The following is a 24,948-nucleotide window of genomic DNA, read 5'->3' as shown; positions in this document are numbered from 1 at the left end:
TGTTTTCTGGCCCTTCCAGGTGATCATGTCCTCAAATCCTTGCCTGAGCCTCTGCTTCTGGAGAAACCTTAACTAAAGACAGAAGGCCTCCACAGCCCCCTTCTCATATCTGCCCCACAGCCTCTGCTCTGGCCTCCATTCCAATCTCATCCCTCCAGAGAGCCCTCTGACCCGTGTTAGTCCCCACTGCTTGGAGCCTCTCACGGACAGCAAACCAGGCACACTTGAGGGTGCGGGCCAGTGTCTCTACCCCAAGACCTAAGGCTTAAAACAACCACCACTTTTTTTGGCCATGATTTTGCAATCTGGGCTGGGCTGAGCTGGGCAGTTCTGCTGTCTTGCTTTGGTCACTCGTGTGACTGCAGTCAGCTGGAGGCCTGCTTGGGCTGGACAATGGCATTCACATGTCTGAGAGTTCGGTCAAGATGGCTGAAACCCCTGAGAGTGAGCCGAGCATCCCTCTCTGGTCCCTCCAGGAGGGTGGGAGGATCCCTTCACATGATAGTTCCAAGAGAACAAGCCCCTGCTCACATCATGCTTGCTGACACCACACTGGTCAAAGTCCGTCATGTGGCCAAGTCCAGAATCTGTGGGGAGGAGGGTACTGCCCAAGGACAAGACTGGGAGGTGGGGTCATTGGTGGTGCCAGCACCAGTCTCCCACATCAGCTGCCTTGGACCAGCACGTATGTGCTCCTCTGTGTGTACTCACATCCTGGCAGCTGACCCATGAAAAATTCATAGAAATATGTCATATTTCATCAGTTCTAGGAAGAACTTAATAGGAATTTATCTTACAGTCAATTATGTGACCTAGTTTAATATCAGCATATTTTTCCTTTGTGGTATACAGAATAATCGTATTTATTTTTGATAGCATCTTAGATTCTGTTGACATATATGTATCCCAACGTGTATCAAAACACACACATTCACACACACAGACACCACTAACATGATAACATGTCCGTATGTGTGTTTGTGTGCGCTCTGTTGTGTCTGACTGCGACCCTATGGACTCTGGCCCACCAGGTTCCTCCATCCATGGAATTTTCCAGGCAAGGATACTGGAGCGGGTTGCCATTTTCTTCTCCAGGGAATCTTTCTGACCCAAGAATTGAACCCACCTCTCTTGAGTCTCCTGCATTGGCAGGCGGATTCTTTACCACTGAGCCACCTGGGAAGCCCAACATATCTCTAAGAAAACTGCTTTACTAAAAGAAGAATCAAATTGCTTTCAATGGGAAAATAGAGTGGCTTAGGGGGCACAGGAGCATCAAATAAGCAATAGTAAAGTTATTTTTCCTGCTGGAATTTCAATAAAACAGTGTTTTTAAACTAATTACTCTAAGTTTAGCCATTAAAATGCAAATATTCTTAAGGAATCATGTACTGAGCATATTGAACAAAATGGCCTTTCATTTTCTATCCCACCTGCTCAGAGCTCCTTACCCATTGTTAGCCCGTTAATCACCCTTGGCTGTGAAAATAGAAAGGCGGGTTTTCCCCTGCTTGTAGTGCTAGTTATAGATTTCTAACCTGATGTTAAAACCAGATCAGAATGATGTTTCTAACTGGGTTCTCTTTTTTGACCACACTGCAAGGAATGTGGGGTCTTAGTTTTTCAACCGGGGATCGAACCCGTGCCCCCTGAAGTGGAAGTGTGGTGTCTTAACTACTGGGCCACCAGGGAAGTCCCAGAAACTGCGTTCTTAATAAAACTGTAACATTGTATCCAACTTGCATCATGTAGACATCTTTCTCCCAATACTTATCATGTCTATATTTAATATACATGACCTATATTTACATGTATATATTATGTAGAGCTCACCACGGTGAGTTCATTGGTCCTTTGGGAAAAATAGAAAAACTGCTCCCTCCCTTAGCGTTCTGTCAGAAAATTGTGCTATCCTAATATTAGGACATGACACATTACTGCCATCTGCTGGGAAGCTCTGGTAAAAATGCGATCTGCAATGTCTAGGAGATGAGTGGTACCGCTTGAAATGTTGCAGAGAGCAACCTGAACACCATGTGGGACATCCATGGATTATTAGCCAGGAGGTTAGCAAAATGGCCGAGTGGCACTGGAGCCAGGTTTCCTGGGTTGGATTTCTAGCTCCAACGCTTCCTAGATGGCGACCTTGAGAACGTGATGAACGATCTCTTTGCCTCCATTTCCTAATCTATTAATGAGGATAGTTGCAGTACCTACTTCATGGGGTGACTGAGTGTGCCGGTGCATGTAAAGCCCTTGGATCAGTGCCTGGCTCAGGCATGAGTTTGCTCCCATGTCATTTTAGAATTTATTCAACAAATACTTACAAAATGCCAGGCACAATTCCAATGTCTCAACAAATATTACTCCTTTTAATCCTCATAACAACCCTCTTGAAGCAAGTAATGTATAGAGGGATAGCTCTGGCATGTCACAAAATGGGATGCACTTGCAGGCAACACGTAACCCTTACTGGGACACGTGGTTGAATTTCCACATGCCAGGGGGACTCCTATCGCCTCCCCAAGAAGGGATGAAGACTCGGGAATGGGAAGTACGGCTCAAGATTCCCTGTCCCTCATTGAGCTCACAGGTCAGGGGTGGATGCTGTATGTGACTGTGTATGAGTAGAAGGCAAGGGAAGTTTGCAAAGTCTCCTTGGAGTTCAGCCTGAAACCTAGCTGATACTGGCCTAGAAGGGGCAGTCCGTTCAGTACCACGGAAAGCTCCTGGTGGGCGGGAGAGCCTATCCTAGACCTCTGGACCCCGCCCCCTTCCAAGGTCCCCCCCAAATTTAAAGATCGACCGGGGTGCTAATGAATCCGCCTGCCAATGCAGGAGACACAGGAGAGGCAGGTTCCATCCCTGGGTTGGGAAGGTCCTCTGGAGGAGGAAATGGCTACCCATTCCACTATTCTTGCCTAAAAAATCCCATGGACAGAGGAGCCTGGCAGGCTACAGTCCATGGGGTTGCAAAGAGTCCAACACGACTGAGCGACTGAGCACACACAGTTTAAGAATGTGAAGGAGGCCTGGGTGGGGTTGCGCACCAATGTCCAGAACTGATTACACCCTGATTTCCCCAGACAGACAGAGGATGGCCTGGTGGGGAAGAGAACTTTATTGGGATATTAGTGGAGGACACATGGGAGGATGAATTCCAGGGAACAACAGACGCTGGGACCAAGCTGCTGGTCACCTTAAGGACAATAAATTAACGTACAAAATAAATTAAAGTAAGGAGGTCTCAAGGAGGCAGGGAGGGCAGCTGGGAATATCCAGGGATTTCTTAGGGATGGAATTTGGAATTGGAAAGGGGAAATAAGAATTTCCAGCCCCCTCACAAAGGGTCTGAAATGAACTTTTTCACCCTCTCCCCCAGGCTGGGAGTTAGGGTTCAGGGGTTCCAGGAAGAGGGAAGGTCTGGGCTCAGCTGAAGGGGTGAAGGGGGTTGGTTCAGGGTCGTTCCTCCAGGAAGCGGTAGGTGGGGTTCTCATAGCCGTGACGCTGCAGTTCGCGGAGCTGCTGCTCCTCCAGGGTCAGCATGGGGTCCACCTGCAACGGGGGCAGGGGTGGGAGAGTGGGCCGTGGGGACCCAACCACAGATCTCCCGGGCTCCGGGGCTCCTCCCCGCCCCAGGTCTCTGTGTCCCTTACCTCCACCACTCCGTGGCTGATGGCCCCGTAGGGCTTCTTCCGGCGCAAGAGCAGCAGGGAGAGGATGATGAGGGAACCCCCGCCGGCTCCCATGATCAGCAGACCGGACACGGCCTCTCGGGACACGCCTGTGCCAGCTGGGGCCTGCAGTGGGAGGAGAGGATGCCGGGGCCATCTCTGAGGCTGACCAGGGCCCTGTGTGGCTTCGGGAGTCACAGTCTAGCCACTGACCTCTTGACCTCTCCCCCTAAGTACCCTGAATATTCCTCCTCTTACCAGCTCATCCCTCTGAATCTCCGATGAGTGGAAAGGAAAGCCCCTTGGAACAGACGCATTCACCTGGGGGAGTAGGAGGTGTCAGGAGTCGGCTCCAGCCCCCTCCTCCCCTGGGCCCAGGAGGGCATCCCCCAGCCCTTTTCTCCCCTAGGACCCTGAAGTCCATGTCCTCAGGCCCTTCTTCCCTCTGAGGCCAAGGAATCCAAGCCCCCCACGAGCTCCCCCTGCAGACCTAAGAGTCCAGCCCCCCTCCCACCCTGCCTCAGGTGCCCACAGGTTTGACTGGCTTACCTTCCGTTCATACTGCTCCAGGGGGGTCATCTTGTCTTTCCCAGAGGACGCAGCATCTTGTTCTGTGGACCCTAACCCCCAAATCCTATCTCATTCCTGAGAGTCCAGAATGGTGATACCCCTGCCTGAGGAAGGGTTGGGGGGCACCAGACCCCACCCCAGGAGGCCTGGGGTTCCCAGTGTGTGGGCCCTTTTCCACTCTGGGCTCAAGGACTCAGAAGGATGTGGTGACCAGGGGCTACTTTATGAGCTACTCACCTTTGGGAAGGGCCATGGGGGTGTCTGCTGGCAGCCAGAGGAGACAAGACAGGTGGAACCGTGAAGAGAGGAGAGCATCACTGAAGAAAGTGTGGGGACACCCCCTCCCGGGGGCCGAGGAGGGAGGATCTAGGACTCTCCAGAGGCCTCCACAACCCCAGACATTCCTTCCCACCCTCTACCGCTCACCCGCTGGCTAAGACACCTCCAGACTTTAGGGGATTAGAATTGAGGTTGAGGGCCTGTCCTCCAAAGCCTGGGATTATGTACGTTTGGGTTGACTCACCATCCTTGGAATCCAGGGGCTGTAGCCCACTCTTGTCCTCACTGCTGCCCCCTGGGGCAGGGGCTTCCAGTTCATTGAGGCCCAGGTGTTCAGAGTGGAGGAGTTCCTCTGAGTGGAACATGCAGAAAGGGGGTGATTTCATGAGTACAGGGATCCACAAAACATGATGGTGCCTGTTAGGGTGAATGAATGGCACCCTAACAATAGCATGATTGGGGGGAGCCATACGTGAGATGTGGGAGAGTAGGGAGTGGAATGTTGGAGGAGGGAGATGGAAGTTCAAGAGAATGGCCTCCTCAGGACTTCCCTGGTGGTTCAGTGGCTAAGACTCTACACTCCCAATGTAGGGGTCCAGTTTCCATCCCTGGTCAGAGAACTAGAATCCACATGCCGCAACTAAGAGCCCACATCCCACAACTAAGACAGGGTGTAGCCAAATAAATAAATAAGAGAATGGCCCCCTTACAGAGCAGGAGAATTAGGGTTAAGCATGCGACATTCAAGAGGAAATTACAATAGATCTGGGGGCTCTGGGGCAGGGGGCAGTTACAGTTCCTGATATTCATGCTTTTGAATAGATCTCACAGCGTAAATCTGGGTTGGGTTTGTGACTTGCTTTAACCAAGTGGGCCCAGGTCTTAAGAAGACCTGGCTGTTTCTACTTCGGTGCTTTGGGGAGCTTGAACCACCACGGAAGTCCACGTGCCTTGCTGGAGAGACTGCATGGAGGGGTTCCATGGAGAAGAGAGGCCTCTCTGAAGGGAGAGAGGCTCATTCGTGCCAGAGTTCCAGCCGCTAGCTGACCTGCTAGCCCAAGGTAGCTACACGCTTGCCTACTGACAAGACCCGCAGAAGAAGCACCCAGCACAACCCAGATGGCAGAATCATGAGCAGTGAAAATGATTGACTTAAGCCACTAAGTTTGTGTGTGTGTGTGTGTTGGGTGGTGAGGGGAGGGGGTTGTTACATAGGAATAGATAACTGAAATGGCAGAGGAGTCAAAGGTTGGGGGGGTCATGGTCGGGCACTCACGGATCTGGGGCCGCAACTCCTGAGCCAGGCGGGGGTTCTGGTCAAGCAGCCCCAGGCTCTGATTCATCCTTTCCTCAATTACTTGAAGGTGGGTCTGCACCTGTTGGGGAATGAGTGTGAGGGATGAACTGAGCCGCGTGGGCTACAGAAGGGGAAACCGAGGCCGGGTGAAGGAGGAAGGTCAGGAGGGTCCCAGGAATAGTAGCACCTACAATGGACAGGAAGGAGGGTACAGGGGCCAGGAATTGGGCCATGGGGGACAGGAAACTGAAGGCAGAGAAGCAAAATACAATGAAAAGGAAAAGATGTACAGGAGACAGGATGTGAGAATCTTGGGAACGAAAGTAAGGAAGAGGGAAAAGGAGTAGCTGCTAGGAAAAGTTGGGCACAGGAGGCCAGGTAAGTCTAGGGTACAGAGACTATGGTATAGAAGACAGGAAGTGGAGATGAGTCAGGGGAGAGGTAGAAAGTAGGGTCTGAGGAGTAGGAAGCAAGGTTTGAGGGGGTTTTGGAGAAGGAAGTAGAATTGGAGAGTCATGTGGGGAGTTCCCTGGTGGTCCAATGATTAAACTCTGCCTTCCAATGCAGGAGATGTGGGTTTGATCCCTGGTTAGGAGACAAGACCCCATGTGCTACAGGGTGTGGTCAAAAATTAAAAATAAATAAATATAGCTTGTTAAAAAAAAAGTTAGAAATGATGTGGCTCAAGGGCAAAGCTTGGAGCTCAAGAGCACAGAATCAGTATTCTTGAACAGGAAGAGAGCATCCAAAAGATAAGAATTAGGATCTAAAGGCACTGAACAAGGGTTTCAGGGAGAAACAAGCAGAGTTAGGGAACAAGCAGCATTGAGGGACAGGAACAGGGTTCCAGGCACAAGAGGGGGATTCTAGGACAGGAAATAAGAATCCAAAGGATAGGAAGTGGGAATTCAAGAACAAGAAAGGGGTCAGAAGCACAGGGGGTGATGGAGGCAGTGTTCCAGGGTCAGGAAGTAGGGATCTGAGGGATTAGAACGGGTCGCAGGCACAGAAGGGGGGATCCAGGGAGATGAAGGAGGTCCAAGGGGGCAGACAGAGGGTCTGAGGGACTTCCTGGTGGTCCAGTGGTTAAGAATCCACCTGCCCATGCAGAGGACACAGGTTCGATCCCTGGTCTGGGAAGATCCCACATGCCATGAGGCAACTGGGCTGGTGCATCACAATTACAGAACCCCCGTGCTATAATTACTGAAGCCTGTATGCCTAGAGCCTGTGCTCCACAACAAGAGAAACCACTGCAGTGAGAAGCCCGAGCACCACAAAGAAGAGTGACCCCCACTTGCCACAACTAGAGAAAGCCCTTGCACAGCAACAAAGACCCAGCTCAGCCCAAAAGAAATAGATTCAAAAATGAATTGCTATAAAAGAAAGAGGATCTGAGGGGCAAGAGCAGCATCTGAGGGATGGGGGTCCAAGAGACCAGGGTCCGAGGGATGGCAGAGTATTTGGGAGCTGGAAGAACCGAGCACCTGGAAGCGCATCTGCTGGGCCTTCTCGGGGTCCACGGCAGCCACATGCTGGTAATGCCTCAGTGTGTGCCTCTGCTCCTTCTGCTCAGCTCGCAGGTAGCGCCGCAGGGCCAGCAGGACCCGCTCTGGCTGTGGAAGGGAGGGAGGCTGCCCAGGCCCGTCCCAGCCCACTCCACCCTCTACCCTCCGCCCGCGCTGCGGTTCCCGTACCTGAGGCGGATCCCCCTGCAGCGCCGCCAGGAAACCTTCCAAGGCGGCCCGGCGCTGGTCATTGATCAGGGCGATGACTCGGGTAGCGTGGGTCTCCACCAGGCGCTGTCGCTCACCGGACACCTGCTCCTCCAGGGTCTGCAGGATGGACTGGAAGTGCTGGCGAGGGGGTGGGCACAGGGTCAGGAGAGAGGCATAGCCGGATGAAACCCAGGTCAGAGGGAGTCTGGAAAGGGAGGGCTATTGGACCATAAGTGGGGTGGGGTGCCATGGATCCAGGCCTGGGCAGAGTCGAGCTGGGGTGGGACTAGAAGACAGGAGACTGGCTGGAGTGGCTGGGTAGAGTAGGGGCAGAACCAGCTCTACTGGGAGCCTGGATGAAGGTGTCCACTGTATGGGTAGGAAGAGTGTAGGAACAGAGCTGGCCCGTGTTAAGCCAAAAGGGACCAAGTATTGCAGGAAAGGTGGGGCTTAGGCCTGGGCAGGGCTCACTGGAGACAGCTGTAACTAAATAAACCTGAGTAGAGCCAGAGCAGGAGTCAGGGAATGGGGCTAAGCTGAGCCCGGGTCTACACAGGGTAGGGTTGTGCCAAGGTGAGGCTGAGAGAGGTGGGTAGGAGAGTGATGAGGCTGGGTCTACTGAGGAGGGATTGGGTAAAAGTGAAATGAGAGGGTCAGAACCAGAGTCAGGGGAGGGGGCAGGGCTGAGCATTAAAGAGAGGCTGAAAAGGACTTGGCTGTGTCTGCAGGGCCCCAGCTTGGGAGAGGCCTCCAGAGCCAGCCCTTAGAAGTTAGGATCAAGTTAAGACTGGGTAAAATATGGCCAGTGGGAGGAGGAAGAAGAGGAAAGCAAAGTCAGATTGGATGTAGGCCAAGAGAGGTGGAGCCAAGTGTAGGGGTGGGGCCAGGAGAAGCCCATATCAGTAGGAAGGGGTGAAACTGGATGAGGCCAGAAAAAGCCTGAGCCAGGCTGAAGCCCATTACGCCCAAGTACCCAAGTAGGACACTCTGGAGGCTGTCCTACCTCATTCAGGGCCTGTCTGTCGGCTTTAGGCAGGTTCTTGGACTGGTTGTCGGCCATGGCCCACTCACGCATCACCTGGGGACAAGGGGAGCTTCAGGATCCTAGAAGTCACTCTGCTGTATCCAGTAAGTCCCCACATCCCATTCTTCTTCAGAGTCTCCAGATCCCTTAAGTCCCACAGCCTCTTGGATCGCCATGAGAGAGAGGATTCAGAAGGAATTTAAAGTGGAAGAGTACCATGCATCAGAGTTGCCACGGACTCTGGTGGTGTCTCAGTGGGACTCTACGTGGCTTGGGGATCCTTGGTCATCTTAGGGGTGAGTTGAGGGCTGGGGGATGATGGAGGTTTGGGGAGCCTTGAGAGGTAGTCTCAATGTGTCCCTGAGCAACTTCCTGGTAATTAGGGAGCTCTGTGTTATGGGCGATCCTGGGGCCCCCAGTACCATCACCTCATTAATCTGGCGCATCCTGCGCTCCTCCAGGTCCATCTTGGCCCTCAGGAAGCCTTCATGCTCACTGATTTCTCCAGGCATGCCAAAGTACACGTCCACACCATCTGTGGGCCTCGGGGTGGGAGTCACTGCAAGGCCAGGAATCCAGGAGTCAGCCTGAAGCCCAGCCCCAGGTCAGCTTCCCTTCCTAGAGAACTGCATTTCCTAGAGTGCAGTGGAGACCCCCATGTGTTCACTTCAACCATAGCTGCTGCCTGGCATCACACAAGATGTGGTTCTGAATTGGACCTGTTCTTGCAAAGCTTAGGAATCTATCACACTATCCTTCAAGCTTTCCTCCAAATAATCCTTCAGACATACCAATTCTGGGTACCCCCAAACCACCCTTACCCTTTGCATTCCTGACAGGGTGGCCCTTCCACCTCTACTTTATCCAAACCCATTCCCATCCCTCCCATTTCCCCACACAGGGCTTCTCCCCAGTAGGTCCCTCCTCAAATGCCCCTACACCAAAGCTCTCTTAAATCATCTTCCTTCTAGGGTGGAGAGGGTGGGGTTTAGAGATGGCTTCACCTTTGCTGACCCCTGCAGGGGTCTGGGAGCTTGAGGGTGGGACTCTCTCCTCCTCCTCCTCCTCCTCGTCAGCTCGTGGGGGCTCCACAAAGTAATCATCTACTGGCTGCAGGAAGGATTCCTCCTCTTCCTCGTCATCGCCCCTCTCAACTCTGCTTCCCAGGGGCCAGGACCGGGTGGAGGGATCACTGAGGGAGCAGAAGACCCAAGGAAATAAGAACCTGGGCCTAGGTCCCCAGGCTTCCATCTCCTGCCTCAGGAGCCTGGAGGGTTGGGCCTGGAGGGTTCCCTCTCACTCACCCGACTGCTGTCCCAGAAGGGTTGGTGGTTGCTGGAGGTGGGCAGCAGACATATTCCACACCTCGGAACCGATCTGCGCCACAGGGCAAAAGCATGCCTGAGCCATGCAGGATGAGGCCCTGGGAGCTGCAGGCCTGTGGGAAGAGTGGGCATAGATACTAGGTCTGGGGGGTAAGGAAGGGTGGAGGGGGAGCCTGGATGCCTGAGTCTTAGGAGCTGATGGGGCTTGGAGCCTGGATTCCTGGTTCTGTCCCACTGGGGAGAGGGGGCTGAGGCTCAGACTCAGGTTGTGGAGGAGGAGGGTGTTAGAGGATTGGAATCCTGGGTTCTCCGGGAGGGGTGGGAGGATGAGGGGCTGGGTCCTTACTTCCTGTGCTTCCTGCTGCCGCTGGGTTGAACTCTCGCACTGGTCCATGCGCTCCTGGTGCAAGAACCGGCAGCCTTCAGGCACCAGCAGGGCCTCACTCACGAATTCACCGGCTGGAAAATGGGGGGGGGGGGGGCGTCGGTGTGAGACACTCTCACAGCCACTAGCCCTACCCACTTCCCCCCTCCCCAGAATTCAGATCTTTTACCCTCAGAGGCTTCTGTCCCACTGTGGACTCAGGCACCTAGCTCCCTAACGCGAGCCCGAGACCAGGGCCAGACTCTCATCCCTTGGAGTCTACCACCCAACCCCCCACCTTCCGTTCCCCAACCCCCCGGCCTTTGACTCACGCAGGCAGTGGAAAGGCACAACTTGGTGGTGGGGGTGGGCACAGTGGCCACCCCGGGCACCCCCGCACCACTGTTCCATGGGGATGGCCTGCGTCGCCTGCTCCACACGGGCAATCTGCAGCTCCGGGTACATCTGGGGGCACCGAGTCGGGGCGATCAGCCCTCTGCCTCGCCCCTACCAGGTGCGCTCCTGCGCTGGCGTGTCCCTTTTCAAGGCTCTAGTATTCGAAAGACCCACTCTTCCCTAGGCCCGTAGAACAGGACTTAGATATCTAAGCCCCACAAGCCATTGGCCACACCCCTTAGTACCTCTCCCTTCCATCCTTAGGCTCCGCCCCTTTCCCTGTCGGGTTTCTTTATGAAGGTCCCTCCATTACCCCAAAGCTCTCCCTTTAAGCGCACCTCTTTTCTAGTCGCTTCTGCCCCTTCCCCCAATCAAGTTCATCTCTCCATAGATTCCACCCTTCTTTAAGCCTCGCCTCTGGCCTCTCAGGATCCTTTCTCTTTGTGTTAGACCTGCTTTTTCATAGCCACACCTCCCTTCTAGCTTTCCACTCTCCCATTGGGTTCCACCCCTTTCCCAGTCACTCGAGTCCACGAGGTCTTTTTGTCTTAGCCCCGCCTCTTACTTGCCACGCCCACCTACACCTGCTCTTTAAAGTGTCCACCACAATGTTAAATTTCATCTCATCACTGGACACTGTCCTCAGCTGGCCGTGTTTGCACGGTTCTTCTCTTTTCTTGACCTAGTTTCTCAAAACCAGGTCCTGTCCTATCCTAACTTTGCCTCTTTGTTGGCCATGTCCCCTAGTTTCCCATGCCTTGTTGAACCCCTCATTTCCCCGGACCTTGCCTTTGCACGGCTAGCGTCTTAAGGGCAACCTGGTCCCAACTCGGACCCGCTTTTTTGCTGGCCACGCCCCTCTCAGTCGGTCCCGCCTACCTGTCTGCAGTACTCCAGCACGCGCTGCGGGTCCCGGAGACAGCGTCGTGAGAGCTGTGGGTCTGGTTCCCAGCGGCCGGTGCGCAGGTCCCGGTGAAGGGTTGGGCGCCCGCATAGTCCAGCCACCTGGGCAGACCCTGGGGCCTGGGGGTGGGGGCGGAGGGGTCAGCGAGGGCACGGGGGACGCTGGCATGTGAGTCCCCCGGTCCTTTGCTCCCTAGGACCCAGATGGTCACACCCCCAGCACCAGCCCCCTCCATCAAGCACCGCGCACCCGCCTCTGTGGAGGTTCGGTTCCCTGGGAAACAGCTCCCACTGGGCCGGGGGCCGCCCCAGCTCTGCCGTTGCTATGGCAACTCGGGGTCTCCTGGGATCCTCACGGCCTTGTTGCCGTGGAGACAGGCCCCGCCCTCACCCCAGCGCAGCCGCACTGGAGCTCGAAGGGGTTAAACTTGAATGGCGGGGGAGGAGGCCAGAACCCAGGCGTTCTGGCCCCTCCTCCCTCCGTCCCTAGCTCACGCTCGCATTCTCGAGTGGAAAGACCACAAGGCCTGGCTTCAGGGCCCTGCAGGCCTGGACACTCAGTCCTTGGGGGATGGAGAGCTACATCCTGGGTTGGGGGGGCGGTGGTTGGAGGTTCCTGGGTTCTGGGAGCCTTGCAGGAGCCTTCATATGGGTCCCGAGGATAAAAGGGGCCCAGATTCTTGGCTTTAGGTGCCTTGCTGCCCGGCGGGTCCTGTTCAGATGGGCAGGGGCTGGGGCTGAGTCACCTAGGTCGGAAGGGTCTGAAGGGGCTAGACTTCGGGACGACGCTGGGGCCTGGACTTAGGGGTTTCTGAACGCCTAGCGCTATTAGGGGCGCCTGGGGGCTGGCCACCTGGCTGAAAAGACTGCGCTTTCTGCTTCGCACCTATCCGCCCCGGGGTCCAGAGGCCCGGTCCCGCCCGTTCCCCCACCCCCTAGGGCCCGGCCGGGCCTCACCTCGGCCGCGCTGGGGCTCCCACCGGCCAGGTTCCCTTCGGCGAGCTGCACGCGCAGAAGCAGCAGTAACAGTGGCAGCAACCGCAGCAGCGGGCCCAGACCACGAGCGGCGGGGCTGGCGGGCCCCATGTCCGGGCCCTCGCGCCCTCACGTCTCCAGCACTCCCGCCCGGCCGGGCCCCAGCGGTGACAGGAGCTCCCAGCGCCACGGCCGCCGCCTCCTCCGCCGACGCCCCCGAGCTGCGCCGGCGCCGCCAGCCCCGCCCCGCGCCGGCCCCGCCTTCCCGGCCAGGACAATAGCGTGGCAGCTTTGCGCACAGCTGAGCAGCCTGGAAGCCCCTGGAGAGAGCCTGCGCCAGGCCCCCGCCCCCTTGTGGGGGACTCCAGGCGTCCCACCTATGGAAGGGCCTACCCGGGGGTCTGGGTCACAGGCTTCGTAGTTGTGGATTTTGAGTTCTCCAAGACCGTCACCTCCTGTTTTCTCACTTGGACCCATACCCTCACTAAACGTCTTCCTTCTCTTCCAGGGACGCCAGCACAGGAGCCCCTACCCCACCCCCAAATCCTCTTGAGGTCACCTCTTGAGGTCCTAGGCCTCCAAAATTTCCTCAATCAAGAACACAGCAGTTGAACTTTAAACGACCGTGAAGCTGGGGAGATTCTGGCCAGGAAAAGGAGGTCGGATCTCATTGTTCTCCCAGCCTTTCGACCCTCCTCTGAAACCCTTCAATAAAATGGCTTGATTTAAAATAACAAACAATCAAACAAAACCCCACAGCAGTGGACACCCAGTCCTCTTCTCCCTCAGATCCAAGAGTCTGGGTCCCAGGTACCTTCTCTCTCTGGACCAGAGACCAAGCCCTTGGCCCTTTCTCCCTAAGATCAACGAGTCCAGGCCTTCTGCTCTGCTTTCCAGGAGCCCTAGTCATAGACCTTTAATTCCTAGATCAAGGATGCATGAACCAGAGCCCCCAGACCCTTTCTTTAAGGATGAGCCGAGTCAGGTACCTATCACCTCAAGATAAGAGTCAACCCCCATTCTTGCTCTGAGGATCAGGACAGTTCTCTTTTCCCACCCCTAGCCTCTCCTTTGCTGCCTCCCCTTCAGGGTTCACTTCCTTCTCTTCCCAAAATACAGTGTAGAATTGTCTTCCCCAAGCAGACTGGGGCAGTCCTGTCATGTGTGCGCATCTGCACACATTTGTTTGTCTAGATGTATCTTAAAAGAGCTTAGTGCTCAGTTCAGTTCAGTTGTCACTCAGTCGTGCCCAGCTCTTTACGACCCCATGGACTGCAGCATGGGTGCTCAATGGATAGTAAAGGGCTGTGGGTTGGCTCATGTTTTTTTCTACAGCCACTTCGTAGTCTAGGGTAAGAGGAAGGGCCTTGGGGCAGGTTCGATGGACCCCTTCCTTGATAGACAGTAATAATGCCAGGGGATTTCTAAGATATTCACTTTGCAACTTTTTTTTTTAATTGAACATAAATATTCTCATTGCCAGATTCCAACACCACTCCTTCCCTGCTTCCCACCACCACAACAGCTCTTACCCTGTCCTTACTCCTTGGGCCCGGTTCTTCCAGGACCTTTAAGGAAGGAAGAAAGAATCAAGATGGTGGCCATCTTGGATTCCCAGAGAATGAATGGCCATTTTGACAGCAATTCCATGGGTGAAGCAAAGTACCCCTTGGGGATAGCAAGGACAGGTCCTGTATCTTGATCTGCTTTATGTTGCCTTTCTTCTTAATGTGGGTGGCCATCTTGAAATCTCTTCTTTCAATGTTTGGAAGCAATTTCCTTCTCTGTCCCTAACTCCCATCACCCCTGTTCCCATCCCTCTGCAAACGGCCCATCTGCCCTCTTGAATCTCTTTTTTGCACAGGAAGAAGCAGGCCCAGTGGCCTTCTTGCTTCCACTCGGGGCATCCCCTTTGGCTGAGTTAACTGTACATCAATGACCCAGGCAATTGTAATGATCTTTCCTTCCCCTCAAGGTTCAATTTTGGAAGGGTAGGTTGCCAGTTTGTTCTGGTTACTCAGAAATCAGGACAATCCATTATGCAAGTTGAAGATCCCAGGACTCTTCAGCTGGAGAGATGTCACACATGAGTCTGGAGACGTGGGTGGCTGGGCGTGGGGAAGGCAGCATATGGGAAGGGAGGAGTGCTGGGGGCCAGATCTGGGGGTCCAAAGGATGTGGGTTTGATGTAGCTAGTAAAAGCTCGAGGATGGGGTGTGGTGAGATAGCCTGCCCGGGCTCTATACAGTCTGCAGGGGGGGACCATGCCCAGATGTGGATTGAAGTCATAGAAGGTAGGGGTTCCCGGAGGTCCAAGAGGGGAGGAGGGTGGTAGGAAGAGACCTCCTCCGGGGGCTTCTCCAAGGCTCAGGCTCACACTGACTCCTCGGACCTTGTAGTAACCATTGGTTGGGTCCTGAGGGAACAAAATGGGACTTGGTAAGGTATGTGAGGGTATAGAGGGATGAGGGTAAGTGAATAGAGAGACACACTGAGATAGAACCAGACCTAGGGAGAGACGAAAAGATAGAAGGAGGAGCAGGCAGAGAATCCAGAGACGTATAGACTGGTAGAAGGGCAAAGTGAGACAGAAAAACAGTAGAGATGAAAGGACAGAAAGAGATGGACAGAGAAAGGCAGAGACAGAGGTTTGCCAAGGGATGGTGGTATGGAAAGGAGATGCAGAGGGAACAAGAGAGAGAAATGGAGATCAAGACATCCATTCATGCATTTGCCCAACAGCCTGAGGCTTTGACTCTATGTGCTGCTGCTGGAGACATCTCTCTCTAGGATAGACCTAGTCCCATCTTCATGGAGATTGCAGGTCAAAGGAGAAATGATGAGTCACCAGACAGAACCGGAAGGGTCAGGGATGTGATGGAGGAGATTCAGGCAGAGTGACTGGAACAGTGATGGGAGAACCTTCAGACTGTGGTGGGGAAGCCTAGATCACAGTGGTCCTGGCTGTGACAGGTGAAACAGAATGATCAGGGCTAGGAGGAGAGAAGCAAAAGTTTTCCAGCACAAAAAATGTTTGAGGGCTTTCCTGGTGGTCCAGTGGTTAAGAATCTGCCTGTCAGTGCAAGGGACACTGGTTTGATCCCTGGTCCAGGAAGATCCCATATGTCATGAAGCAACCAAGCCCGTGCTTCACAGATACTGGACCCATGTGTTGCAATGCACCCTAGAGCCTGTACTTTGCAATATAAGGAGCCACCGAGATGGGAAGCCCACACACCACAACTAGAGAGTAGCCTCTGCTCACTGCAACTAGAGAAAAGCCTGCAGGAAGCACCAAAAGGCCCACCACAGCCAATAAATAAATAAATAAATCTTAAAAACAAAAGAAGAAGAAATGTTTCAACTGACACCAGAGGAATAACAGAGAGAACTAGGTAGGTATGTGAAGAAAAGGGGCTTCCCAAGTGGCACTAGAGGTAAAGAACCTGCCTGCCAATGCAGGAGACATAAGAGATGTGGGTTAGATCCCCGGGTCAGGAAGATCCCTTGGAGGAGGGCACGGCGACCCATTTCAGTATTCTTGCCTGGATTATCCCATTGACAGAGCAGCCTAGCAGGCTGCAGTCCACAGGGCTGCAAAGAGTCGGACAGGACTGAAATGACTTAGCACACATGAAAAAAGGAGTGTTTCAAGCCAAGAGACCAGCATCTGCTAGGTAGAGAGAGAGAGGGGGGATCTGGACTGGGAACTGGGGTCAGTGGGGCCCCATTTTTTGGGGAACAAAGGACTGACAAGTTTGGGGAAATGTGACGCTAGTGTGGAACCTGGTAGGCAGAAGGGGCCTGGGTGAAGCAGCCAGGGAGAGGCATTTAGGAGGCCTGATGTGGGGTGTGGGCCTCTGATGGGGAAAGCACAGGCAGAGTGAACCTTGAACTGGGGCTCAAGATGCAGGCCAAGGCTGGGGCAGATATGTGGGCATAGTCAGCAGACAAACCAACTGAGACTCTGAAGGTGGGTGAGACAGCCCAGGAGGCAGCAAGAAATGGGTGGAGGGGAACGTCCCTGCTGGTCCTGGGGCTAAGACTCCCTGTTCCCGATGCAGAAGGCCAAGGCAGAGTTCCAATGCAGAGTTAGATCCCTGATCAGGGAACTAGATCTCACACGTCGCAACTAAAAAAAATCCTGCATGCGGCAGCAAAGATTGAAGATCCTGCGTGCCACAACTAAGACCTAACACAACCAAATAAATAGATAATATTTAAAAAAATAAGTGGGTAGAGGGACCTAGGGGCCAGAATGAAAAAGGAGGGAACAGAAGTGGAGAGAGAGCTGGAGACACAGTGAAGGGAGCCCCTCTTTTCCCAACACTCACCTTGCTCTCCAGAACCCCCTCCTCATCCAGAACCAGGTCGCTGTGGTCCGTGTGCACGATGGGGCCCTGGGGTAGAGTACTTAGTGAGAGGGAGTGTAGACTACACTGCAGGGGATGCCAGACCCCAGAGACCCTCAGTTGAACATCTGAGGCCAGAAAGGAAGGACGAAGGGCTCCTGGGAGCTGGGGTCTGGACACAGAACAACAAGGAGTAGGGGGACAGGGCTAGGGAATAATTGGGATGGGGCATACTTGGATTTGGGAGACATTTGGATCTGGGGGTCACTGTTGAGACTAGGGCTCTATTTGAGTTTGGGGGGCCCGATTGGGATGGGGATCACAACTGGTTACTATTTGGTTTTGAGGTACCATCAGGTCTGGGAACCCTCACATCCTACCTGGTCTTTGCTGCTGCCTGTCTCCTCCTCAGGGCCCCTGGAACTGGAGCCATCGCTGCTCCCTGGGATTCGCACCAGGTTCTTTTGCTTGGAGAAAGAGGCTGAGGCCAGGAACATTGGAGGTGGGGGCAAAGGTAAGTGATGGGGCTGGGTCACGGTTTGTGGAGACCAGTGAGCAGGAAGAGAGAGGGCTGGGGCAAATCAGGCTGGAAGGCTGGGAATCAAAGAGACCACTGGCCTAGGAGGGCAAGGGGTGTGACCCTGAGGAGATGGAGTTAGAGCTTGAGCTGGGAACCAGGCTTTGAATGGGAACCAAGCCCAAAGGGGGTCTGGAGAGGCAGGACTGGGACAAGCCCCAAGGCCAGAGCAGCCAGTGTACAGGACCTGTGTGGGGGTCTGGGGTGGGGTTCAGACACTGACCCCTGCCGTGGCGCCAGCAACAGAGGGCCACCCCAGTGATGATCATAAGGAGAGTCATGGCCATGGCGGCCACTCCGGCCACGATCCGCACAGTGGGCAGCAAGTCTGTGGGAAGAAGGGGAGGGGGTTTCTGAGGAGGCTGAGCAGATGACTGAGCAGGAACTGGGGAACAGGTCTTGAGTAAGGGAACCTCTGGTCAAAGGTCATCAAGTCTGGGGATTCCCAAGTTTTGTAGTCTCCTAGCCTGGGGTCTCTGGGTTGAAGAGCACATGAACCTGGGGCTTCATAAATTTAGATTCCCTGACTTTAAGAAGTCATAAAGTTTGAAGGTATTTTACTTTGCAATTCTCTATATTTGGAGGTAGCCTTCTTTGGAGTCCCTAAGTGTGAGAGGTCTTTCAGTTTAGGATTCTGTATTTGACAGAAATTATTGTTGGGGGCGGGGGTGGTCTCAGGATTCAAGGGACTCCTAGTTTTGAGGCTCCCAAGGTTCGAGGGCTCTGCCTTTGAGGGTCTTCGGTTTGGAAATTGTGGCATTTTGAGTGTTTGAAAACCTCAGATTTGGGGTCTTCAGGCCCAGAATCTCACCTCTACGGCCCAGGCTGACCTGGGTGCCTCCCTCACCCAATCGGTTTCGGGCACTGCAGTTGAAGCCCCGGTGAAAGTCGGACTCCTGGGTCCCCGAAATGTGTAGCACAGAGATCAGGCCTGGACCCTGTCCCCCGAGGCCCTCTGGGGCTGGGAAGGTCTCCACCAGAAACCGACCCCGTGACCCCGCCGTCAGGAAGCCCTCATCCCAAGACCAGACCTGGGGGCACAAAAGAGGAAGGTCACTGAGGAGACTCAGGAGGGCAAGAAGGTGTGGGCAGGGCCTGGGAAAAGTCAGAGGTAATCACAGCGGTTTGGGGAGTCTGTCTAGGAGGTCAGGGTGGCCGAATGGGTCATGAGAACGGGGACTTTCCTTACCACGGCTTCTGGGGCAGGGGAAGCGAAGACCAGACACTGGAGGCGGGCGGGACCCCTCAGGAAGGCAGGCGTAGAGTGCAGAGCGGTCACTACTGGGGGAGCTGGTTTGGAGATTGTGAGCCAGTCAGAGGAGAGGCCCCGCCCTCCCTGAAGCCCATTCTCAAGCTGGCTGGGTCAGGCCTGGGCTCTCCCCACTAACCTCAACCTACCATCCCACTCCTCTCAACAAACGTGAACCCTACTGAGGCTAGCCTTTTGTAGGTCCAGCTGCAGTCCCCAGGCACCACCCCTTTCTTCTCATGGCCACCCCCACTCCCCTTAGACCTCATCCCCTCTGCCCACTTCTTATCCCAGAACCCGCCGGTCCCACTAGGAAGCACCTCTTTCTCACCGTTCACAGTCAGCCTAGCTTCTGCAGCGCCACCGCTCTGGCCCGAGAGCCCCGGCTCGGCCCTGCACACGTAGTCGCCTGCATCCTCGGGCCCCACCGCGGGAAGACGCAGCGTGGGCCCGGAGGCCAGCACCTGGGAAACGGAAGGGGCGTCAAGGGCGCGACCTTGGGAGGAAGACCCCCCTACTGCCAGCCACTGCCACAAGCCCCAGATCTGGCTTCACCTGTGCGTCCCCGCGGCGGGTCCAGGTTACCCGTGGGAGCGGATTCCCGCGCCAGACACAGCTGAAGGAGGCGTCTTCTCCTACGTCCACCGACAAGGGTTTCGGCTTTGCCTGCAGAATCGGCCCGACTGGAGGAGACCGAAGAGGGGCCACATGACCAGGGAGGGAGGCAACTTCTGACTCCGGAGCAGACACTCAGAAACGACACCCACAAGGGCCCATTGGGTTGAAGACCCCAGTTCTCAAATCGGCGCACACGTCTGGCCCACAAGCCTCAGCCCCACTCTCGCCCCGCCCCTGCTCCACTTTGGCACTGATCCAGCACAGCCAAATCCCGCCTAAATCCTACATCCGGCCCACCATCCCCGGCAGCCGGTCGTAGCCACGCCTCACGGTAGCCCCTGTCCCATTCTGCTCGCCCCACTTTGGCCACGCCCCCGGCCCCGCCCCGGCTCACACTGCACGTCCAGCGCTGTGCTGCGGTTGGCGCTACCCACTGCGTTGCTGACCTCGCAGGACACCGGCGCAGTCAGGAATGAAGCGTCGGCCACTACCTCCAACACTGGCCCGCGGGCCCCGAGCACCGGGGAGCCCCCCTTTGCCCATCTGCGAAGATGGTGGGGTGTTAGAGTTGTTCTTGCTCTTCAGGCACACCTACTCAGGTCCTAGCCCCAGTCCTCCCCAAGCTGGTCCTCCAGGCTGGGTCCTCACCTATAGCCGGTGACAGGAGGCTGGGCTGTGGCCTGGCATAGGAACGTGACCTTCTCTCCCTCCTGCACTGTCTGTGGTTCTGCAGACAGAGTCACCACTGGGGGGTCTGTAGAGGTGAGTCAGTGGTCAGTGGTGGGCAAGGACATGGAACACCTCCACTGATGACCTAGGAGTCCAGTTCTCACTCCTCCACCCCAGGAGTCTGATTCCCAGTCCCCTCTTCCCTTTCAGCTAGCAGTCTAGGCTTCCCCCAGGGAACCGAGGTACACAGCCCCCTCCTTTCTCATGCCCTGAAATCCAGATCCCAGGCTCTTCTTTCTCCAAGGACCTCAGGCTCAAAGCCCAGTGTCCGACTGCACTCACACTGCAGGCTCAGTGTGACAGCTGTGTCCTTCCCTGCAGGCAGGGCCTGGCTCCGGGCCCGGCAAACCAAGGTGGCTCCATCGTCATGGCTGGAAGGGGTCAAAGATAAGATGCTCTCCACTGACCCGATGGTTCCTTCCTTCAATGGGGTCTGTAGGTTGTGAATAATAATGATGATTTCATCTACCTTTAGGTAGTACTTAATGTCAGTCACTCTTCCAGGCACTTATAAATATTACTTTATTTAATCTTCCAGTAATCCTAGACGTGCATACTACTGTTAACTCCACTGTACAGATAAGTAAATTGAGGGGCAGAGAGGTTAAGATCAATCAACTAACAAGTGACTGAGCCAGGATTTGAACCCAGGTAGTCTAGCCCTATGGGGGCTTCCCAGGTGGCACTAGTGGTAAAGAACCCACCTGCCAATGCAAGAGACATAAGAGATGCAGATTTGATTTCTGGGTCAGAAAGATCCGCTGGAGGAGGGCATGGCAACCCACTCCAGTATTCTTGCCTGGAAAATCCCATGGACAGAGGAGCCTGGCAGACCATGGGGTCACAAAGAGTCGGAAATGACTGAACTGACTTAGCATGCACGCATAGTCTAGCCTTAGAGTCCCTATGCTTAAGTACATACCAAGGATCCCAAGCCTTGAATCTCTGCCTTCTCATGCCCTTCTCCTCTGCATGAGCCTGTGGTCTGAGTGGACCCCAGAATTTCCCTGAATGAGCAGGGAAGGGCTGGCACAGAGACTTGGACCTGACCTGACGGAAGATGGCCCCGTCCAGCCGGACCCCATCTCGAAACCACAGCAGCTCAGGGGTGGGGTGGGCATCACCACGGCTCCGACAGGTCAGATTCGCAGGAACCCCAGCAACCAGAGACACAGAGGGGCCGCCCAGCACCTGGGGGGGTTCTGGAGGAACTGTAGAGTGGATCTGGGGTCAGAGCTGGATCTTGGTCCTAGAGACCCTGATCTTCCCAGCTCTAACTGCCCTCTCCTTCATTCTCCCCGGACTCTGATATTCCCAGCTCACACTGGTGGACCCCCCTCCCCCAGGCTCCCCAGGGACAAGTGGGCTGAGTCCTTACCCAGCACATGCAGCTGGGCTGGTCGAGAGCGGAGGCCGGCTTGTGTTGCTTGACATTCATACGATGCTTGATCCTCTAGCTCCACAGGCCTAATGTGGAGGTCGTGCTGGCCACTTGCTGCATTCCCTGATATCCAGTACCGGGACCAGCCTGGAGTCAGGGACAGAGGCAGTCACACCGTGGTTCTGAGTTCCTGGTCCCAGGCCTCCATCCCCAGGCATCTTACACCGGAAAGACACTACCAAAAGTTGGGGCTGGGCCAGAGAGACACTAATCCTTTCCCAGTCCAGAGTCACTACAAACTTGGGGGGATTATAAATTGAGGGGGAGAAAAAGCAAGAAAATAATTGCCATAAAAATCAGAGTAGATACTACCTGTAGGTAGTAGGGAGGGAGTGAGCTACGAGAGAAGGGAATAAGGAGGGCTTCTGGGGAGCTGGCAACGGGGCTGGGTAGTTGTTACACAGATATCTATTTTAGAATTATTTGACACATCTTCCATTTATGTTTTATGTGCTATTTGGCACTGATGCACTATTTTACAATCAAAATAAAAATTTCCAAACCCTATGGGTCAGCTGCAAAGAAGATCCTGAAAATTCACGACCCCCAAATGTTTCCCTGAGCCCATTAATTTCCTAAATTTGAAAATGTCAAGCTAGAAACTTAAGTTGTAGCTCAAGCCCAGCATCCTCACCCTGGAGCCAGCCGCTCCTTGAAGAGATAGTAAATTCTCACCTGGAAGGTCCCTTTCGCCCCCTAGAGCCAGCCCATCCTTAGTCCACTGAACCAGTCCCCGGTAGGCGCCCAGGGCACAGGGCAGCCGGGCCTCCTCTCCCAACAGAACTACCTGGTCCTCTGGCTGTTGCAGAAAGTGGGGTGCCAGGCCTAGGAGAGTGGGGCGAGGGAACAGAGCCGAGCTTAGCATATTCAGGAGCTCCGGATGGAATCCAGTCCCCAATCCCCTCTGTCCTCAGACCCAGAAGCCCAGGCTCCCAGAGTTCTCTTCCGTCAGACCCAGGAGTCTGGACCCTCAGCCCCATCTATCCCAGCAAAGCGACAGCTAGCAAACGACCCTCTCCTGTATGTATCTGCGCCGGCCCCTCGCGGTACCTGCACGCCCCCTGAGGCAGAAGGAGAGGACGAGGAGTACGGGCACGAGCATCCTGAGTGTGTCCCCCAATATCCAGCAGACTTGCTGTTGCACTGGCTTCCCTGCCAGTTCCTTTCTCGGAGCACACTTCCCACCACTCTGGCCTGGAGTCCGCTCCGCTCCTGACTCTTCTCCCCAGGCTAGAAGCTCCCCTCTCTCTGACCTGGAGGTCCGCTCGTCTGCTCCGCCGCAGGCTCCGCTGCTCTGAAACGCCTGCCAGTTCGGCGCGCCAGGTCTCCGAGAGACCCTGGAGGGCCAGTTCCCACTCGCCCCGCCCCGGCCCGCCCCCTGGGAGACCCGCCCTCTTCCCATTGAGAAACTCCCGCGGCCGCGACGCGGATGAATGGGGGCACGCAGGGCTGCGTCCCCGCCAGCGGGTGGGCACTCCAGCCCCCTTACGGTCTGGGAGCTGGAACACCTGGGTCGAAGGCGGGGGTACCGGCTGGGTTGGACAGCTGCACCCTACCGGGGTTGGGGGATGGCTGGGGGTGAGGAGGAGGGAGGGGAGGGAGTGGAAGAAACTTGCTCAACCCGGGTCCTGGAGGGACCGCGCTGAGTGGAAACGCAGCTATAAATGGGAACCCTTGGGGACTCGCTAGTTTCCTCGCCCTGGGGAGGCGGGGCCCGCGGCTCCTCTGGGCCTGTGGGTCAAGAAGAGGGCACCATGTTTGCCTGGGGGGCTGCTGGGACCCCCGAGAAGAGAGGGTTCAGTTCTCCCCACCTCAAAAAGCCTTCAGTGCCTGCCTTTTTACCGCTGCAAATCACAGCTCGTCCTAAGATCCAGGAATCCAGGCCCCCCACCCCCGCCCCTCCTTTCCCAGGACCCTGCAGTTCGGGACCACCCCCTCGCCCCACTCAGCAGTGGTTGCCGGGCGACGGCTGGGAGGCGGCGGTGCCCGGGCTGAGTCAGGCAGGGAGGCTGGGAACCGCGCAGCTTGTCCTGACGGCTGCATGTCGCCCAGCTGGGGCGTTCCCACGCGGCCGGCCGGCGGTGCGCTGCGCAGCTGGCAGGGCAGGTGGGTGGAACCCGAAGCCGACAGAAGGGGGGGACTGGGGGCCTGGGACCCTGGGTATGGCATTCTTAAAACTGTAGGGACTGGGGATCTACACTCCGTTGTTCCGAGCTCAGATTCTTGTGTCCCTAAATAGCAGGGACATGGACGCCTCCCCCCCCCCCCCCCCCGCCCCCCCAGGATGCTAAGACTAGGAGTTCAGACCTCTGATGACCGAGAAGTTAATGGCCTGAACGCCGAGTTTCTGAGGCATTGGGGACTCAACTAGGGCCCCTGCCTGAAGCAGAGTGCAGTTGGGAAAGGATGACCTGAGGTCAGAAAATCTGGTCTTAAGTCTTAGAGTCCATGGATTTAACCACCAATCTCTCTCCCACCCCCTCGCAGGCCCAGGAGGATTTGAAAATCAGCCGGCAGTGAACATCTGCCCTAAGTCCTGTGTGTGTGGGGGGGGAAGGACTGGAGGCCTGAACCCCCAGGTCCTTGGGAAGGAGGGACCTGGACTCTGGAGTCTGAGTGGCTTCTGTTTTGGGGATTCAGCCCCTGGATTTTGAAATAGGATGGGCTTGTGGCTAGGACACCTGAGTCTTGGGGGTGGAAGTCAGGTAGAACGGCTGCTTTTCCAGGCATCTGACATCACTTCCCCTTCCTGGCTCTCTGGGGGCCACAGGCATGGAAAGATGGAGAGTTTGAGGTCCCAGGAGCATCCAGAGAAGGAAAACATCTAAGGTTGGAGGGTGGAAGGTTCGTGCTAATTAAAGGTCCCAGCAATGGACAGCCCTATGCCCGGGCCCTGAGGGACACCATCTGGTGACGGCCCTATGACAGAACCTCCAGCTGTGCACCCAGCCCATTCCCCAGGAGGCGTGGGGCCAGTTGGGAGAGGAAACGTGGGAGGAGGGCAAGGAGTTAATAATGGGAGGGAAGAAGACAGACGAGACTAGAGTCAAGGATGGAGCTGTGGGGGCTCAGCCCAGATGCCTCGTCTTGTGTAGGGAGAAGGACCAGATGGGGGTCATGGAGGGGAGAGAGAGAGAAAGCGAGCAGTTCCAATTCCTGCAGGAGATGAGCAGGCAGAAGAAGCTTATCCCGTGTGGGTGTATAGGCGCACAGTGGGGTGGGGAGGGCAGGCCAACCAGCATATGGTTGTAAAATTCAAATATGTGACAGTCAGGAAGACTCAAAGATGGAGAAACGAATAAAAGAAAGAGGAGTAGTCCAAGGCTGACTGAGAACAAATATTTATTGAGCTCCTGGCATGTGTGAGAGACAGAGCATCGGGTGGGAGAGAGGTACAGATGAGAACAGAAAGAGAAAAACAACGGGACTTCCCTGGTGGTCCAGTGACTAAGACTCT

The 24,948-nt window shown here is 55.3% G+C and overlaps 2 protein-coding genes across 4 annotated transcripts; both read right to left on the bottom strand.

Annotated features, from left to right (window-relative positions):
- Window positions 1-3,103: 3,103 nt before the first annotated feature.
- On the bottom strand, window positions 3,104-12,762 carry APLP1 (amyloid beta precursor like protein 1). Of its 3 annotated transcripts, none has more exons than XM_043892479.1 (17): window positions 12,508-12,762; window positions 11,527-11,670; window positions 10,584-10,716; window positions 10,234-10,346; window positions 9,867-10,000; window positions 9,567-9,754; window positions 8,991-9,121; window positions 8,542-8,616; window positions 7,518-7,676; window positions 7,308-7,436; window positions 5,800-5,899; window positions 4,768-4,875; window positions 4,482-4,508; window positions 4,224-4,294; window positions 3,933-3,995; window positions 3,657-3,800; window positions 3,104-3,555 (listed from the first exon to the last, which is right to left on the bottom strand). In XM_043892479.1, the coding sequence occupies exons 1-17, from the start codon at window positions 12,634-12,636 to the stop codon at window positions 3,457-3,459; spliced, it is 1,947 nt and encodes a 648-aa protein (XP_043748414.1). In that variant the 5' UTR covers window positions 12,637-12,762; the 3' UTR covers window positions 3,104-3,456. The 3 variants fall into 3 exon arrangements, with proteins under 3 accessions (XP_043748414.1, XP_043748423.1, XP_043748433.1); XM_043892488.1 differs by having other exon boundaries at window positions 4,482-4,505; XM_043892498.1 differs by lacking the exon at window positions 7,308-7,436.
- Window positions 12,763-13,957: 1,195 nt separating this feature from the next.
- Window positions 13,958-22,893, bottom strand: KIRREL2 (kirre like nephrin family adhesion molecule 2). Its single transcript, XM_043900585.1, has 15 exons — window positions 22,542-22,893; window positions 22,167-22,316; window positions 21,429-21,578; window positions 21,101-21,261; window positions 20,333-20,483; window positions 19,970-20,075; window positions 19,716-19,864; window positions 19,259-19,386; window positions 19,035-19,167; window positions 18,644-18,744; window positions 18,266-18,485; window positions 17,678-17,782; window positions 17,258-17,358; window positions 16,860-16,925; window positions 13,958-14,941 (listed from the first exon to the last, which is right to left on the bottom strand). The coding sequence occupies exons 1-15, from the start codon at window positions 22,891-22,893 to the stop codon at window positions 14,606-14,608; spliced, it is 2,409 nt and encodes an 802-aa protein (XP_043756520.1). The 3' UTR covers window positions 13,958-14,605.
- Between the last annotated feature and the right edge of the window lie 2,055 nt (window positions 22,894-24,948).

This window comes from Cervus elaphus, chromosome 4 (genome assembly GCF_910594005.1).
Source record: "Cervus elaphus chromosome 4, mCerEla1.1, whole genome shotgun sequence".
Lineage (NCBI taxonomy): Eukaryota > Metazoa > Chordata > Mammalia > Artiodactyla > Cervidae > Cervus > Cervus elaphus.
This window is presented reverse-complemented; position numbering and strand designations above follow the sequence as displayed.